At 39.7% G+C, this 19708-nt stretch overlaps 2 protein-coding genes across 6 annotated transcripts in view; both read right to left on the reverse strand.

The window, feature by feature from the left end:
• LOC133847927 (protein gone early) overlaps positions 1-2458 on the reverse strand; it is a 35975-nt gene extending 33517 nt beyond the window's left edge. Inside the window, exon 1 of one of the 2 annotated variants that reach the window (XM_062283228.1) lies at positions 2017-2458. The gene's annotated coding sequence lies outside the window, so the exon portion shown is untranslated. The remainder of the gene's footprint in view (positions 1-2016) is intronic. The other variant, XM_062283227.1, reaches the window with a different exon arrangement.
• A 712-nt stretch (positions 2459-3170) lies between these two features.
• LOC133847493 (integrin alpha-PS2) overlaps positions 3171-19708 on the reverse strand; it is a 45371-nt gene continuing 28833 nt past the window's right edge. For 3 of the 4 annotated variants that reach the window (XM_062282591.1, XM_062282589.1, XM_062282590.1), the window contains exons 5-13: positions 17739-17865; positions 13145-13206; positions 12158-12206; positions 10172-10246; positions 7942-8336; positions 6642-7525; positions 6333-6576; positions 4588-6258; positions 3171-4510 (exon numbers count right to left, since the gene is read on the reverse strand). In XM_062282591.1, coding sequence (XP_062138575.1) covers positions 4421-4510; positions 4588-6258; positions 6333-6576; positions 6642-7525; positions 7942-8336; positions 10172-10246; positions 12158-12206; positions 13145-13206; positions 17739-17865 — 3597 coding nt within the window. In that variant the 3' untranslated portion in view covers positions 3171-4420. The remainder of the gene's footprint in view (positions 4511-4587; positions 6259-6332; positions 6577-6641; positions 7526-7941; positions 8337-10171; positions 10247-12157; positions 12207-13144; positions 13207-17738; positions 17866-19708) is intronic. The other variant, XM_062282593.1, reaches the window with a different exon arrangement.

The raw sequence follows: 19708 nt of genomic DNA on the forward strand, positions 1-19708 counted from the left end.
ATAAGAATGGAAGCGCAACGAAAATTGTTTTAAAACACAATTTGAACACTGCATAGAAATAAACTACAGTGCGTGTCGCCTCTGATGAACCAGACAATGTTAAATACTATTTGTTAATTGTTCCTTACTTACACTAATTTCCAACGTTTCTTCTTTCTTTTGAGAAAGCTAAAATCTTTTTTTCTTCACTCAACAAAGTTCAAAATGTAACTGCCTCACGTAAACTCTTGTAAATTGATCTTCTTTACAAATTGCGCATTGCATTTCCCCCAATTTAAGCAGCCAATGAACCGATTCAGTTGGATTCGCATTACGCCAATTCTGTGTCAATTTCCGAAGTTCAATAAAAGTTCTTGATCTGCAAAATCGATTTAGCCATATATACACTCTCACACACACACACACACACACACACAAATACATATATTTGGTAAGCTGAGAGTCGCGACTCAGTGTTGACAGCGTTTTCGCTGTTAGCTCAAGCGTAAATCAGAAGTTCAAGCGTTTAACGGAAAAGGTGCGGTTACCTTGTATAATAATAATGCTTTTACATGTGTGTACACACTTATTTGTGTTGTTGATGGGTGTGTGCACACACTGGCATTAATCCCCGTATGAAGCTCGTTTTAGAACAATGGCAAAAAATATAACATGAAAAATGCCAAAGTCGAAAAGGCAACTCGACAACGAAATGCTCTACATATTTATTTAGTCTTTTACTTCCATGTTTAATCTCAATATTATTAAATTTTCTTAGACATATTGTCTAAGTTCTTCAAAGCGATTAATTAAATTTGGAAATCTAATCTTTACTAGCCACGGAGATCTAACAAAGACATAAAAAAGCTAAAATATGAGACACTTATGAGACCCTGCCACTAAATTTGTTATACCCTTCCATCAATTCCTTTGTAAGTATCGATGCGCGTACGACAAAAAATAAAAGAGACATAGTTCGATAGCGGACGGAGGATGCAATGCAATGTGATGCGATGATGCGGGCAAAAAGGTAAGGCAATAAAATGTTGCTGAGTGCTCGGTAACAGTGTCTGCATTGAAAGTGATAGGGAAGGGGGTGGAGAAATCTAAAGCGGGGGAAACGTGGAGTCGGCGAGTTCAAGTCGTGCGTGAGCGCCACAATGCGCAATTGCAAATGCAAAAGTAAAAGCAAGGCGGAAAAGACAAGAACAACAGCAAAAGCAAAAAAGGCAAAACACCACTTGCACATGCTCAAAAGCAAAAGGCAGCAAAAGCAGCCCCAGCAGCAGAGCGAAAGAAACGAAAACGTTGTTAGAGATGCGCCAAACTAACTGATGATGTCGTGCAAAGCACTCACACACACACAAACACACGCACGCATAGCGGCTCTTTGAATGTGTGTGCGCGCATATCAATTTTATGGTTATTGTTCATCCCTGATCGCTGGCATCGCTGCCAGCTGCGACGCAGTGCATTAATTATGGGAATTTCTTTTTCGGAAACAACACACATGTGTGTGCACTAAATGTGGTTGTGGGTGTGAATAACAACAAAACAGAACGATAATGAAGGAAGAAAAAGCGTAATACAGAAATCACAGCATCCTCTGCAAAGTAATAAAAAAAAAAACAACGTTGCTGCCCTAACAACAGAACAGCGCAGCATAGCATTGACATTGGCTCTCGCTTACTCTGCTGTTGCTTCTTCTTCCTCTTCTCCATCGCCCTCTCCTGCTTATTGTTGTTGCTTGTCTTGGTTTGGTGACTTGCCGAACCGGTTGTGCCGGCATTTCTCACAAAAAATCACACACTCACACACATACTGCGACACTTTTAAGTTTTTAACTACGGCTTTAAAGTGCGCTCGCTCTCCCAATGTACTCAACTCGCTCCACATTTAGAGATCTCTTGCTCTTGCTGTCTGTCTTGCATTCCATTACACACACAGTCTCACTCGCACCATACATAACACACACACACACACACACACACAAGCGGGCACCTGAAAGCGCAGCTTAAACAAATGTTTGCTTTTTACCTATTTGCCGTGGTTGTTGGTTGCTGCTCTCTCTCCCTCGCACTCTGCTTAATCGTATTTATTGTTATAAAAAAGATATCAGCGATCACTTAGCAACATTTAATTAACATATTAACGCGACAACGCACTTAAATACACGCTAAAAATTCGTTTTTATTGTTGCGTCGTTAAATTTTCGCACACCTTTTTTTTTGTATCTGAGCTCTTCGCTCTTTAGCCTCACTTGCGGCTCATGCACTTTCTATGAAACAAAAACACACTCACAGCAAAAAAAAATAAATCATTAATTACAAATTTTTTCAATTTTAATATTTGTTTGTTTCAAACAAACAAGAAAAACAATTGCAGTTTTACGCGTACAACAACAAAAACGACGTCCGAATGAAAACTACGCAACACACGTTGGCATCGTCGACGTCGCGCAACGTTGCTTTCTCAATGACTACTAAACGAGAAAGAAAGAGAAAAGTAGAACACAACAACTCAACTGAACGCGACAATTACCGTTCTATGTGTGACGTCGTTGTCGTCGTCGCCGTCGTATTCCAGTTTCGAATGCAGTTTACGCGCTGCTGACGTCGCCCACAGGCGACCAATGTGTGCGTGGGTACACCGAAAATGTTACCGTCAACGTTACAATTAGTTTATCAGTTTAAAAACACCGATTTAACCATGGAAATAACAATTAAAACAACTTTCGAATTACAAATTGTCGTTGTTGTTGTTTGTTTGTGGGCGCGCGCACTCAAGAGTGTGTGACCGCATATGGAATTTCCAAAAAATACTATTTAATATAGAAGTATATACCAAATACACCAGAGCCCATTGCCTGCTTGGTTACACTGCAAATGTAATAGTGCGAGTATTTTCGAAACCCCTTGCAATTTACATGTGCAGTGGAAAATCGAAATATTGTTGGTCACACTGCTAGTCAGTACACAAACCGCTGTAAGCGCATCGTCGATGCAGATGCACTGCTTGCAGCGTCAACTGCTTGAATTTGAATAAGGAAAGTATGCTTCGTTTATTTTTTACAATTCGACCGTCATTTTATTTGTAGTTTTTATAATAAGAAAATTAAATTTAATACAAAATTAGCGAAAAAGTAAAACACACGCATTTATAAGTACAGTTAATAAATTAAACAATAGCGAGTTGTGTTTAAATAATAGGTAGAGACGACAATGGGTTCATGGCTACATTTTCTACCCATAATTTATTTCGAGAGTACACCAAAAGAAGTCGGTCTGCGCTTCTTGCGGTGTAGTTTGGAAATAAATGCATATTAATTGTAATAAACGCCTTAATTGTTTTTATATATGTTTTTTTGTTGGTTTGTTTTTTTTTAGTATATACACAAATAGTTTTACAATTACGAAAAAAAATTACACATTGTATTAATTAATAGTTTTGCATTAACACATTTTGGCGTTGCAACTTGGCAAACTTTGAGTTTGTCAAACAATTTCAAAGAAATCAAAAATAATAAACAAAATTAAAAAGAAAAAAAATCGAACATGCTCAATAATCATAATAATTAGGTAAGTTATTAATGATATAGAAAAAAAAACATCCTAAAGTAGCACCTATTATTTGCTTTATGCTATATATTTGTATGCTACCTTTGGGCCGCTGGCGCCCATGGGCGTGGCAGTAAAGACGACACCTCCATTGAAAGCTTCTCTGCGGGCAGCATAGATTCGTGTTTAAAAATAATAATTGATTTCTATTATTATCATCATTTCATTTCATAATTATTTTGTTTGTTTTGTGGTCTCTCGTTTTCAATTATATATGTATGTATATTAACTAACACACAAGCAGGCATTCGATTCATGCATTCAATCATTCACACACACTCATTTGCACTCGCATTCACAACAACTTAGCATAGTTAACTTCTTTAGTACAGATTAATATAGCACTTGTAACTGCTCAATCAAATTTGCAAGTTCCATCGAACAAAAATTGTAATCATAATTATATAAAAGAACATAAACAAAAATGAAATAAACCTTTTCGCTTTCGAAAGTTCTTAATTTCGTGACTAGGCAAGTTTTACGTGTTTTTCTTTCTTTGTAAAAAAAAAAAAAAACTAAAAAACTCATCGCAACATCGATTCCTATTGTTTTTGATTTCTCTTTTTTTTTCATTCATTCAAATAATTCTTTGTTTAGCTTGTCGTAGCGCGCTTTTTGAAAAGGCGCGCGCGCATGGGTTTGAAACTTGGCTAAGCGTTCGTTGGTTGATTGGGTTTGTTTAGTAGGTGAAATTGTTTTAGAACCGTTTCATGTTTTTTAGTACATTGTTTTTAGTGCGATGTTAGAATTGTTCGTATTCATGTTAGGCGGGTGTTGGCCGCTACGTAACTCGGGCATGTCAGCCGTTACGTAACGTAAGCGCTTTACAGATGCTCATCGCCATGGTAACCGTTGCGCAACGGTTGACGCTCCTGCGAATGATCCGTGGGCCGATTGCGCTTGAAGAAGCCGCACTGAAAAACACAAAATGTTAAATGAAAATGTTAATGTCAATTCAGAGAACTTTGTGATGTGCCAAAGCTTAACTCACTTTGTAGAGTAGCAGCACGAGCAGCAGGAAGATGAGTGCGCCCGCACAGGCGGACAATACGACAGCCCAAAGTGGCACCACATCCGGCACCTGCAACGGTTCCGGTTGCGCCTTGTAGAAGATCTCGTGGGACTTCTTAATCTCCAGCTTGGGCTGACCGATGAACGGCAATTGCGTGACCTTGGCAATGGCCTGTGTGGACACATTCAGTGGCGCATTGAAGGCCACCTTCTCCATGGTCTTGGCCACCATACGAGCGCGAATGGCCACAAAAGCAGCATCCGCATCCTCATAGCCGAGATTCTCCACATAACAACGCAGTACACGACAATTGATGCCCTGACACGGTGCCGTATTGTTCGATTCATCCAGACGCAGTTCCTCTGGCGTTGGAAGTTCGCGTCTAAAGCGATGCGACGAACTCGAACTTGAGCTTGAGCTCGTGCTCCAGTCCTGAGCATTCTGCTGCTGATTGTTGCCATCGTAAATGCCCTCGTTCTCACGTCCGAAATACGGTCTGTTGCCACTCGAGCTGTAGGTGACACGATGATGCACCACCGGCTGTTGTTGCTGTTGCTGTTGCTGCTGTTGAGCGTACTGCACGTTGTGGCTGTTGTGCAGCTCGTTGTCCACGTTGCCCCTATTGATGCCCATATCGAGTCCGCCTGTACGGAAGTTGCCATTGCGTCCGCCATAAATGGATTTGTCCAACGCACCGCCATAACCTCCGCCACCGCCAGCCAAGTAGATCTTCTGCTGCTGCTGTTGCTGCTGCTGCTGTGGAGGCATCTGGTAGTTGGAACTGGAACTGCTCGACCTAGAGCTGGTGTACACTTGTGGCGAAGCCATCTGAATGTGTCCATGTGTGCTGTGTCCCATCAACTCAGCGCTGGGTGCACCACCACCGAAGCTTGTGTGGGTGAAAGTGGCACTTGTGCGATTAATGTTGTTGTTTGCGTCCTGTTCGACGTCCGCTTGATTGGCGCGATCCAAGTGCACATACGAAGCATCGCCGGCCGCATCCTGGGCATCCTCACGCTCCAGCACCTCCTTCTGTCTGTCGGTGAGACTGCGCTGTATCTCGTTGCCCACGGCGACGCCCACATTGCTGCCGGTTTGCACACCATGCGAGATCTCCAGATGTCCTCCGCTTGTTTCACTCTCCTGTGTCACTGAATTACTGATGGCACCTTGGGCATGCAGATACGATTTGCTGCGTTGTTTCTCGTTGAGCTTGAGGTTCAGTTCGTTGGCATCGATGTGATCGCAATGGATTTTGCCCCCCGTTTCGGGCTGATCGAGTACGTACATCAGATGATCGCCGGCGAGCGTCTTGTATGGGTAATAAATCTCAACAACGGCGCCTTTGATGAACGAACTCTGATTGTTGCGCAGCTCATAGATGTGCACAACTTGCGGTCCGAGATCCTCCTCGGTGGTGGCATTCTCCGGTGTCTTGTAGTCAGCGGCCTTGTACACCTGATAGTCGGGCAACGATGTACCCTTGATGGTTAAATCGGTCCTCACATCGATCACAATGCTCTTGCTGCCATAGTTATCCAGCTTGGAGTTTTCCCTGTCGGGATTCGTGGAGTTGGCCTCCCAGTAGAAGTTGTAGCTGTTGGCCTTTGTGTGTTTCTCGGCGGGCACAAAGCTAATGGCAAAGTGTGTCTGTGCAAAGTTCAAGCAATAAGTTTAGAAGTGAATGAAATGAAAAATAGGGAAAACACAATGCAAGCACTTACCACATGGTCGCCTGGCAGCGGATTTCCGATGTCGCATTTGATGGTAAAGTTGTTGTTGCCATCGGGAGCCGAACAGGTGATGGGCATGTCGATTTTGTCGCCCAACTGTTGCAGCTTAGTGAACTGCAGATCGCGTGGCGTCATCATGTAGAAGGCCGCTTCGAAGGCATCCTCATACTTGTTCTTGATCAAGACCTCGAGGGTCAAAGGCTCCGGTGAGCCAAAGTAGTATTTGTCGATAGTTCTGTTAGGGTTAGAGAGGAACACAAATTAGCATTTAACACTATAGTTGACATCCCTTGCACTCACTTGACATCCACATGCAGATCGGGCTCACAAATGTTGTCGTCACCGCAATTCTTCTGAATGTTGATCGCATCGCGTAGCACAATCTCACGATTCTGATCGATGACCGGCTCAAGAACATCGCGACGACGTCGCACCAGCGATTCAGCGGGACGATTGCTGCGCAGATTGTAGCGTGCTTCGACTTCCAATGGCGTCAGTTTGTCCTGCACACCATCCATGAGATAGACGGTCTCGTTGAGGCAATACCGCTGGCCATAGTTAAGGCGAATGGTCTGATTACGTATGTTTTTGCCTTCGTCGCGGAGGAAGAACATACGGGGATTGCGTGTCTTCTTCGCATCGAGCAGCCAGGACACATCAAAGTCCAATTGCATGGGCAGATAACGTCCGGTATAGCTCCAACAGGTGCTGAGCGGCATGCAGGGCACCCACTTGTGATCGCGTTGCAATTGACACGTGCGCTCATCCAAACTGATCAATTTCGTGGTGCTCGAGAACAGCGTCTCAGCATTGACAGCGGCCACGGGACGCGACCTGAAGATATAAACCTGATCGGAGGCATAAGCGCCAACAGCTAGATCGGGGTATGTGTTGTTGTCCATGTCAACGCCGCCGGACAGCGAAAAGCCAAAGGTATGCGGATAGGGAGCGGACTCCACCAGCTGTTCGGCCCGGATGATTTGCGAAGGTTTCGCCAGCGGACCCGTCTCTGAACCATGATAGATGTACACGACACCGCGACCCTCGGGACCGTCATAGGGTGCGCCCACAGCAAAGTCACCGTAGCCATCGCCATTCACATCACCCAACGTGGAGAGCGCCAGACCAAAGCGACCCTTGGTATGGAAGCCATCGCGAATGTGTTCCCTAGTCCAGTGTTCGGCCTGCAAGGTGTAAAGCGGTTAAATAAGTTTGGGGATATTAAGAGAACCCCGAAGGAATATTAGGAAATCGCTTTGGCCTTCAGAGGGTCACCAGAAATCCCTGTAGAGCTTTAGGGAACATCAACAAATCCCACAGGGCTTGTATTTAAAAATAACTTGGGAAACACTTAAAGCGGTTAAATAACTTTCCAAAAGGGCAAACAGCTTCTAGGACTTAAAAATAATTTAGGAAACACATAAAGATTTAAGCGAAAGTAAAGGTACGTTTCAAGGAAAAGAGGACTTTTGGAAAACTGACTTTACAATATGTAATGATCCTCTTCAGTACCTCAGTAAGTAATTTAGGAATATTTTCAGTACGACAGGGAAGTTCCTCAAGAACTTCAAATTAAATTAGATAATTCCGCAAGACTTACCGGTGTGTTGCCGCCTTGCAGCAGAATGTAGACACGTCCCACATCGTACTTGCCCTCAACGTTGCCCGGTTCGGTGTACATCGGTGCACCAATGATCAGATCGTCGAGACCATCGCCATCCACATCGCTGGTGGCCAAGGCATAACCAAAGTACTCGCCAATCTGGCGACCGGTGATGTTAAAGATGTTCGCCATGTTCCAGCGATTGACAACGATCTTGCCCAACAAATTGGCACCACGTGGCATGCCAATGGCAACATCTTCGCTGCGATCGGCATCAAAATCACCGGTGATCATCGAGTAACCCAAATACGAATCATCGTTAGCCGATGTCGACTCAGCGGTAGAGAATACTTGATTCTCCGGCTTGGTCACATCCTGTGAATACGCTTGACCTGTGAATATTGTGGTACAATGATTAAGTGGCTCCAAAATGTTGTGCGATTTATTCACATTGTTGTTTTTTGATTGTTTTATTGGTGTGAGATGTGTTTGTGTTTCCATTGTGTTTAGCTACGATTATTGCGGCATGCTGGATGATAACAACAACATCAACAATATCAACGACAACAATAACAATAACAACAACAACAGCAACAATAGTAATTGTAAATAAGTCAATCAATAGTTCTAAATAATTGTACTACAAGTTCTACGATACAAACTACGAGCTACAATTTGTTGTACTACGAATTGAAGATATTATTAGTCTTTAGACCCAAAATGAGGCATGCGCTAGGTGATACATGCAACAAAACACCCTGAGGATCACATTACGCTACGATCCTCGACCGCGGTTAGTAACACAACTTAATAGCCAAGACCCGAACCCATAACGAAAGCTCATGCGCACAGCTTAAAGGAGCTTAAAGTTCGCTTACAACTTATTTTCTTAGTATACTTAATGACGTACGCGGCTCAAGCGAGAGAGTGCGAATATTGCTTGCTCTCAATTAAATAGTTTAATTGTAGACAAATAAGGTTCATGTTCATGTCAACTATCACGTTAATTGAGACTTTATTTTTGCGTTGTAATGTGTGTCAAATTCGTGTGCAACATTGTATTCAACGAAAATTGACAATTTCTTAGCAAGTGGGCAGCACTAAGTGCGAGGTTGAGAATTACTAGATTCTACGTTACGTCTTTAAAATATAGTATGAGAAACTTTTCTTAAATTCAATATTTTATTTGTTTTATTATTTATATACATAGAATTTACTTATTATCTTTAGATAGATAGATTGTAAATAAATAAAAAAAAAATTATTTATATACTATATTGAAAATTTGTTTTTGATTATTCAAGTTTTTACAATTAAAAAAAGCATATTTTATCAGCTTTTTCCAATAAGCTACACTGAAAGTTAACATGAACACAACAGATTGTAAGGAATTTAAATACCTTACTAAGTGGCAGCACCAGAGTAGCAAGTGGGCAGCCCTTAAATCTAGCTTGAGCGGCGTGCGCAGATTAAGACTCTGATATTATATACTAAATGGTATGATACGTATACGTAATACGTATGGATGTGTGTGTGTGTGTGTGTGTAGGTGTACTAAATATGTATGTGTGAGCGATGCTTAGTGGAGACAACAACCAGAGCTGCAGTTGATGTGCACCTAGACGAGACGAGACGAGAGACAGGCAGACATGACATTTTGGCGCGTTTTTTTGCGTATTCCTCGTGTGGTGCTTGGATGCTTTATCGAGCTTTGCCGCACTCGTTTCGTTGGTGGGTTAGCGAAGCGTTCGATGAGTGGGCGTGGAGCGTGGGGGCGTGGCGTAGGCGAATTTAGCGATCGCTGTCAAATCGTGGACAGGGGAATGACCACTCGTAACGATAGTTTTCTGCACCGACTTGACAGCCCCTCGCAGAGATAGATGATGAGTTCGAGTTCGAGTTCGAATTCGAGTTCGAATTCGAATTTGATTATAATATTATCACACACCATTGTTTATGTGGGGGTAGTAGGGGGAGGGAAGGAGCAGGGAAGCGGGCAAAGGGTTTAAGGCCATTCATCAATTATTATTTATATATTTTCTTTTTTACAATTTGAATTATTTAAATTGTTTGTTTGGTTTTGTTTTGTTTTTTTGTTTGTTTAGGCACTTTATCGATTTCATAGTGTGGTGTGGTTAATGTTGATCGATCAATAATAAATGTTCTACATAAGGTATTTCTTTTTGCGGTGAGAGAAGCGTAATTTGCGTTTATTATTTATTATTACCTCCAGTGCCGAAGGGCTGATAAAAAGGCGGCTTAAATGGAAACTCGGCATCGGGCGGTATTGAGTAGGTTTGTCCTTTTTTTTTGTTTGGTTTTTGTGGTTTAATATTTGATATAGATTTAGGGTTTTATATTGTTGGATTTATTTGGTTTTAATATAGCAGAAGTTTTGATACGGTTTTTGGTTTATTTTTGTTTGGTGATTGGTTTTTGGTTGGTTGGTTGGGTTGAACAACAGACACAGGTCATGGCGTTCGGTACAGAATGCATACGATTAGATCGATTTGGTCGATTAGGAGGATGATCACATTTTTCAGTTCATTTCAATTTCGTATTTGGGTTTGTTCGAAACATTTGAAAAATTTTGTTGTTGTAGTGCATGCATTTTGCGCCGACAGGCAGACAGAGTGTGAATAGAGGAGCAAATACAGAAATATAAATAGAGAGGAGAGAGAGAGAGAGAAAAAGAGAGAATACATAATACAATATTAATCAAATGGAGACAAAAAAAAAAAACAAGGTAAAAAAACGTCATCAATTAGGAGAAAACATGACGCGTACAATTACAGTTATCGTTATAAAGTTATAAAGTTACGATTACAGTTTACAATTACGATTACAAAATACGATTACAATTTACGATAATATCGATATACAGTATATATATTTATATATATTATATTCGAGAGCGATTGAGAGATGTATACATTGTCAAAGGAAATGCAGCTATAACTCGATTTGGGGTTAAGTTACGATACAATTACAATAGTCAATAAGTCAATTTAACAAATTATCATTAATTTTATGGAGCTGACTACACGATAAACTTAATATGTGGTTAGTTCCTCGGCGCGTCGAGCGTTGTCGAGCTGCACAAATGCATTATGAATGTGGTTTTTGCTTATTTAATCTGCGTTTTTTTTTTTTTTTTTTTTTTTTGTTGTTGTTTTTTCAAATAGGTTTCATTTCTTTGTACTGTTTTTTTTTTTAGCGGCGACGACATTGAACGCACATTAAGCCCAATTGTGTAATGAACTTTGGATGACGACAACAACACTCGACAACACTTAAAAACTCATTATGACAAACTTAAGTGGCAGTCAGGCGATAGTAAACGATAGTAACGATACTATCGTCCAGCTGGCCAAGGTTGTGTTCCTCTAGCCAAACATGCACGAGACAACGCATCGCAATTAGGACTACAAACTAAACTAAAAATGGGCATCTTACACTATTCGATATGTGTGTGGGGGAAATATTTGGGAAAAGAGGAAAATAAATCTAAATTTCTAGGTTAGAGACATACATCGGGTAATCGATAGGTCAACTCGATAGTTTCATCATTAACAATTGCAATTATCCCAGTGTGTATTGTGTGTGTGTTTGTGAGGTTAGGGACGTTCTAAATTCTAAAGATGCTGGGGGTTCAAAAAATTAAACACAACTGAAAACTAAAATTAACACAAAGTTCAAAAAACGTAAATTTAACTTGGAAATCAGTGGAAAATTGAGGGACATAAAGTTCGAATGCAAAAATAACAAGACAAATTAAAGAAAGTTGTTCCTTTTAAAGGGGGGAAAGTATAAAAATGTGTATATCAAACCAGAAACTACGGGACTACGGCACTTTGTCTGTGTTTATTTGTGTGTTTGTGTGTATATCTATAGGAAAGGGGCTCAAAAAAAGGTTTCGTAGCTGGGCTTGGGTTGGGGGGATTGAGTTGGTAATGATGCTTAAAGTTCTAGAAAAAAAACTATATAACTAGATACAATGGATACAGTAGCCGTTGTACTTAGAAGGTATCGATACGATAGTACAAATACAACAAATATCGAAAGTATCGAATATCAAATAATACAAAATACATACAAAGTACAAAGGTAATCTTGATTTATGTTCAACTTGACAGCTGCTTCTTTTCTTTTTCGCTATGCTTAATTCATACTAGAGCGTAACTATCGGGTATTTAGCACGTCGTGCACTTACCTTGCCAGTACCAACTGCCGGGTGCGCCAATGAACAAACGTGAACCATTCTGCAAAAAAAAAGATCCAACGAATAAGAGAATCTCTTGTAAATCTTTTTCACTTTTCGATGCTGATTTCGATTGCGATTGTGATTGCTTATGCAAATGCTATGCCACGATTGCAACAAGGTGCCAACTAAACGTGCCCACGCCACATGCCGCATGCCTCACGCCTCACGCTTTACACCTAATGCAACACACTTGCAACCAATCCCCAAAAAAAAAAAACAAAAATCAAAGAAACTCCCCAAACCCAAAGAATTCAAGCCCAAAACCTATCCCCAATGGCAATGGCATGCACATAATAACTGGAAAGTATTCAAAGAAGCCAACGAAATGCACGGCATGCCAGACTGATAGATACTCTACATTTTTGGTGGATAACTATTATTTTTTTTTATATTATCATCTTTTCTTCTTTTTGTGGATCTATAATTTGAAAATACATTTTCGAATTATTTTCTTCTATATGATTTCTTAGAAATATATATGTTTTCTATAACTTCTACAAAAATGTATTTTAATATTTTGTTAAAAACTCCTAATTTTAAATGTATTTGAATAATTTAATTTAAATATTTGAATATATGTTATTACTTCTCGTAAATATAATTTATGATGAAACGTTTATGCTATCATACATCAAAAAATGCCTCTAGACTCAATAATTTTTTAGTGAAATAAAATACTCTAAATTCATTTCAATAATTTAAGCCCACTCAATAATTTTCGAAAACTTCACTTATAGTGATGAAATATCTTCAACCCATTTTCATATATTTTCTAGTACTGTTTTGAAATATCAAATCACTATTAATGAGAAATGAAAAAATATGCAAATAGCTCGACAGAATTTTTAAATAATTTGAATTAATTTCAATATTTCTAGATAATGCCAAAGTGACACTCATAACTGATGGACTCGCCTGCTTATAATGTGTACTTACACTGTTGACAGCCGCACTGAAGCCAGCTTGACACGAGCCCTGTCGATGATATCCCCAGAGGTCTGCAAAAAAAAAAAAAGAAGAGAGAATGATGATAAAGAGAGAAGAGAGAAGAGGAAACGATGAAGATAGGATGTCAGTTACAATTTCCGAATTGAGATTACAGCAAATGCTTATTATCTTCTATGTGTGTGTGTGTGTCTGTTTACTTTTGTATTGTAATTTCGTCAAGAGCAAATGCAGTTGTTAAAAGACGAAGCGAAGGGAAAGCGGCAATAAATTGCAAATAATTACCAGAGCAATGCAATAAATTGAGCCAGTGATTTGTCAGGCAATGCAAAATGAAGAACAAAAAAACCAAAAAAGAACAACCACACGAACAACATAAAAGGATTAGAGAGCGCGCACGCCTGGCTTTTGAGAGTCTGAGAGTATGATCCTCAAGGCAACAACAATGTGCACAACAGCAACATTGAACAGAACTGCGAACTTCGAACAGCCAGAGAATGGACATTGAAATGAAAATACAATAAACTACAGCGGCAGATTGCCAGAACAAAAGGCTGCAGACAGGCCCAGCCCCAAAGGCCAACAAGCAGCAACAACATTAGCAGCAGCAACAGCAACAACAACAACAACAACAGCAACAGCAGCAACCACATTCATTGAGTTGGCGTCCGCATCCAAAACTGTTGACCACAAAAGCAAGCCTCCACATCCTTTTGTCGCTGTGCCTTTTTTGTGCCTGCTGTTTGCCTTTGCTACCAAATAAAAATCACGCAATGCTTGCGGCAGCAGCAACCACTGGCAGCAGCAACTGGCAGCAGCAACATGTCGCGCTTTTTTTTCCAGCTTTTTTGCCTCGGGCAGAAAATCAACAGGCAGATCGTGCGTTTGATCAAATTAAACGATAACAATTTGTCTCCGAAGTGTTTCAATTTGAACGTTCAACAACGTTGCAACAGCAACAACAACATGTTGCTGGCGTGTTGTTGCTGGCTGCCTTCTCGCCATAAGTCAACTTTTAAGCAACAACAACAACAACAACAACATTGAGTCTCTCTCTCACACACCGGACAACAGCGCATTGTGCGTTGTGTGTGTGCAGTTGTAGTAATTCCCATAATAAAATCGCCCCCGTCTTGAATTACAATTAGTCTTAGCAAGGGCAGCAATAGCGACAGCGACAGCAACAGCAGTTGGACAACTGCGGAATCGGACTTGAACTGAAGAAGACTGAAGAGACTCCACAAGACTGAACAAGACTCTAAAGCGACGCGCCACTTGGCGGCGGTTCCTTCTCAACGATTGTCGCTCTCTTGGGCAGCTTTTTTTTTGTTTTTCTTCATTTTATACCCGCTACCCAAAGGGTAAAAGGGTATTATAACTTTGTACCTCCTATAAAGTATATATGTTCTTGATCAGCCGAGACCACATAACCATGTCTATCCATCCGTCTGCCTGTCTGTCCGTATGAACTCGTAGATCTCACAAACTTGAAGAAATATGGCTATAATTTGGTCTTAGCTACTTTGGTTGACCTCTATGGTATATTAGACATACCAAATAAGACCTTTGGTGTATTTTAGTATTTTTGCGGTATATGACAATCTGGTATATTTTGCCCTTTATGCTATATTTCAAATGTACTACTTCAACGATATACCAAATATGGACTTCAGTATATTTTAGTATTTTGCGATATATCATTTGGTATATTTTTAGAATAATACCGCAATGCTTATTTCGAACGTGCAACTTTAACAATATACCAAATATAGCCTTTGGTATATTGTAGTATTATGCGACAATCTGGTATATTTTGAATTTATTTCATCTATATACCAAATATGACCTTTTAGTATTTTTGTGGTATAATATTTGGTATATTTTTATAATGATTAGCGGGTATCTCACAGTCAAGCACACTCGACTGTCCCTTTCTTACTATTTTTTTTTGTTGCTCCCTCTTCTTAACCCTTTTTTCTCCATTCTTTAATTCTGATTTCTGCTCTTTTCATTTTATTTATATTGTTTTCTTTTTTTGTATGTGTGTGTATGTTATTCGCCTTAACTATTAGTTTGGTATTTTGTGCGTTAAGTTGGTATTTATTGCTTTCAGTAATGTCGGAATGTGCTGGCCCAACTGTCATGTGATGAGTAGCTGCTGTTGTTGCTGCTGTTGTCGCTGCTAATCATTTCACAACAACAACATCGACATCGACAGCGACAACACGACAACATTAATAACGCAACAACACCACTGGGTATTGAGTATTGTGGACATTGAGTCGAGCAGCGTCTGGAAAATGCGTTTAGAATCATTAAATTGGCCCTCAATCGAAGAATGGGAATTCGAATTGGGCTTCGATTGCAGTCAATTGAGCAATCGCTGCGCGAGTGTTAAACTAGTTCTGCGAATTTTGATTGCCTTTTTTCAGTATTAAATACATATTTAAATAAGCAAATAATCGATGGGAGATTTAAGGAATTAAGGAATTGATATAAATAAGTAAAACAAGTAAGAAAGCTTCAGTCCTTTTTGAATAAGAGCAAAACACTGCAATATTATTCTTAAAATATGCCGAAATTATATACTAAAATATACCAAAACCTATATTTGGTATATTGCTATTATACTACGTTCAAAATATACCATAGAGTACTAAAATATACCAGATTGTCAACCAAAGCAACCAAGACCCGATTTCAGTGGACGTTTTTTGCCATACAACAAAATTCATAAATAACTTCTACAATAATTCCAATTGCTCAATAAAATTTAAACTTAAAAATAAAAAACTTCCGTCTCTGCTCAATGCCAAATTCCAAATCACTTTCATTTGGGATTATCTTTTTCAGTGTCAAGAAGAAATGGTTCACTAAATGAGGAGATCATCTTGCAAATTATAAAATAAAGTCAGCTGATAAAGCGGTTGGCAGATTAGAAATGAAGAGTGGAAAGTGGAGAGAGTAGAGGTCTGCTAGGTGCAGAGATACTATATTGTATATATATACGCGTAATCGTGTGTATAATCAAGACGATGTGTGTCTCTATATGCTCTGCATCTGCTGTCGATGCTAAAAATAATCAAGAGCAGCAACAACGCCAGCGACCGTGCCACATGTGTGTCTTCATGTCCAGCACATACAGAGATATAGCGACTATATATACATACATATACATATATATATATAAATATATGTGTGTATATACAACATGCGTATATAGCAGCCACATCTAATGTGATGACTAAGCAAACAAATTGGCAGTGAGTTGGGCATTAACCAAAAATATCATCCCTAATGCAGCACAAAATGATATCTCTCTGATATCTATATAGAATATTATTTTATGTTGCTACTTTCACGACACGAAACAACATTAATAGAGCATCTAGTATACATATACGTATGTGTGAATAGCATATTTGTCGCAAGTCACGGTCCGTTGAGTGCTATAAATCTATCTTCGGAAGCAAAAGGAACTGTCAGGCATATTATAAAATGCTGGAGAATAACAACGCTGAGCAGCGTTTCAATCGATCGAGCGTTACTATCGATAGTAATAAATAACTCGCCTTAAATTCATGCAGAGCATCGATCAAGTTTTCTAACAAACAAATAAATCGTATAACAGCTAATTATTCTTCCCTTCATCTTAACATATTACTGAAATGCAAAAAATAAGATTAAATACTTAAACTCTTTGAAAATTATTTCAAATATCGATCAATACTATCGATAAAGGCAGCGTTCGAAAGGAGATTGAATAAAAGTGTGATCAAAGAATCGAAGCCTTAAAACATTCAATTAGAAATGATTTCTTTATATAACTACGAGTAAGTAGAGTAGACAACAATTTATTATCTCAATACTATTGATACTATCGATTAAGGCAGCTTTAGAAACGAGGGTTAATAAAAGTAATATTTTATAATCGAAGCCCTACAAAATATTATTAATGATTCATAATTTGCTCTTTGTACAACCAAAAAAGTATGGAGCACAATTTCATTGCCTAAAATCAATACTATCGATAAATCCAAGTTTAGATAGGGTAAATAAAATGTTGCAAGCCTTCAAAATATAATTGTCAATTATAAATTTACTACTCCAGTACTATTGATAAGGCCAGGCTAAAAAAGCACACCCGCTAATAAAAAATAAAATGGCTCTCAAATTGTTCAGTACTATCGATTAATGCAAAATATTAGCCGCAGCTTATGGCTTACAGACACTTGATACTTGAAGTTCACACGGCCTGACTGTGGTTCTTTCTGTCTGTGGTTCTCTTTTCGACACCTCCGCCTCAAGTCCTGGCCTTGGCTTTATAATACAATTTTTGCGCTTCCCTCGGATATTTTTAAAGTATTTTTTTTTTTAGCTGCTTGCTGGTTGTGTAATTTGCGTTTAAAGGGATTCCCTGCTCGTACTGAGCTCAAATTACGTATAGAGTGCAAATCACATGAGTTGCAGTTGAATATGTTTCGTTTTTCGTTCCTTTCGTTTCGTTTTGGTTTATGCAGTCTGCGTTTCTGTCTGTCTTTGATTTCGAGTGGTGCGTGGATCTAATTCGGGGCGACCTACTTACTTGTGCGACACGGCGATATCTCATGGAACTGCTTGAAGTTGTGCGAGGTGAAGCAGGTGCCGACCGGATCATAGCGCAGCGCCCTCGATGGCGTCATCGTGTGGAAGACATAGCGCGGTGCGCAAGCCTGCAAAAACAAAACAAATACAAATACAGTTTATAAATGAAAACATCTGTGGAAACTGGTAGCAAAGATACTCTGCAGTAAGCGTGATCTTTTCTTGATTTGTCGTAAAGTTTTAGAGTTCAAGCGCTGTTCCCAGATGAACAAAAAACCTGCGAAAAGCTTTCGCAAGTTCCACAAATTTTAGAGTGACCGTTTTTGTCAACCTTTATGTGCCTAAATTTGGCACGGAAATTAAGATTTCGTTCATCTGGGAACAGCCCTTAAAGGATAAACAGAATTGCTTATAACTCCAAATATGATATGGCACACATTTCAAATTCTATTAATCTAGCAATAATTATTATGAATATGTGGCATACTTGACACGCATCAAATTTGATAGCTCTAGCTTTAGTAGTAGCCGAGTTCTTTAAGATTCAATTTTTAAATATGAATACAAGTATAGAGTATTTATTTTGAATTTAAGAGACTTTTCATTAAGATTAAAAATTTAGATTCTAATTTAGGTTTAACTTTTCTTCAAAATATGAATATAATTATAGGGTATTTATTAATATTTAGTATTATATTTTCTTTATAAAAAATTCTACTAAATCATAAAATTAAATTTAACATAAGAAGTTTCCGTATACTCATAAACTTAGCACAAAGGTATTCCAAGATCATCGATTATACTCACTTGGCATATTGTTTACAGGGTATACATAAACAACATGAGAATTATTTAGCTTTGCGGTCAGCAAATGCCACGTTGTGAAGTTGTGAAAATGTGAAACAATGGCATCAAACAGATCATGAAAATGCTGCAGAGCCTAAAATGGCCAAGGCGAATTACAAGATGAGGACCGAGTCGACACGAAGCGAGGCGAGAAGAGCAGACAAAGACGAGGAGGAGGAGGTGAATTAAGTCGAGTTGAGTTGAGTTGAGTTGAGATGAGGTAAGCCGAGCTGTGTGCGATGAGGTAAGCTGAGGTACGTTATGGTACGCTACGCTACGTTGCAAGGCGAGGCGAGGCGACCCTGGAGCCTCCATCTCCATCTTCAACTCCAAGCTTCAGCTACAACTGTGCCTTGTCTGTCTTGTTCGCTCGCCTGTCTGTCTGACTGACTCTCTGTTTGCCTGTCTCTCTGTTCTTCTGTCTGCCTAGCTGTCGTTGCGTCTCACCGTTTGTCCCTCAGCCTCCCGGTCTCTACCGCTTGTCTGTATATACAAATATATATATATATATAGTTTTATAATGTATAAATGGCTGGCAGTTGGACATAAAACACGCACGCTCAGCGACAACGACGGACGCAATACTTGGGCCTATGGCCCATGCCAAATATGGCTGGCATGCAGCTACAGCTACAGCTCGAAGCTCGCAGCTACAGCAGCTTCGGTCCGGCTGCGGATCGGAATCGTAGTGGCATTGTTTGATGCCCGCTCTGTGGCACATATGCCTGCAATTACTTTTACAAATTTATACATATTGTGCCATTTATGGCATTCGCCAGTGGCAGGATTGCAAAGCCAGCCCAACAGCAGTCGCAGCAGCAGCTCTATTGACTTGCCAGCAATCTTGAGCCTCTCCAGCTTTACCGCCTCTACCTGTGTTGTGACTGTGTCGCTGACATAAACTCCAAAATGACGCGCTATCGCCAAAAATGCATGCTGATCACATCACATTGCCAAGACGATGTCTCTCTCTCTCTCTCTCTCTCTCTCCCTCTATTTCTCTTTCTGTTTTTCTCTCTGGGCTACGCCCAGCTCATTCAAATGCTGCCCCCATTGAATCAGGCATGAATCTATGCAGTCGCATTATGCAAGGCAAGTCGCTGCCAAATCACAGCAACGTCCAGG

This window comes from Drosophila sulfurigaster, chromosome X, assembly GCF_023558435.1.
Source record: "Drosophila sulfurigaster albostrigata strain 15112-1811.04 chromosome X, ASM2355843v2, whole genome shotgun sequence".
Classification (NCBI taxonomy): domain Eukaryota; kingdom Metazoa; phylum Arthropoda; class Insecta; order Diptera; family Drosophilidae; genus Drosophila; species Drosophila sulfurigaster.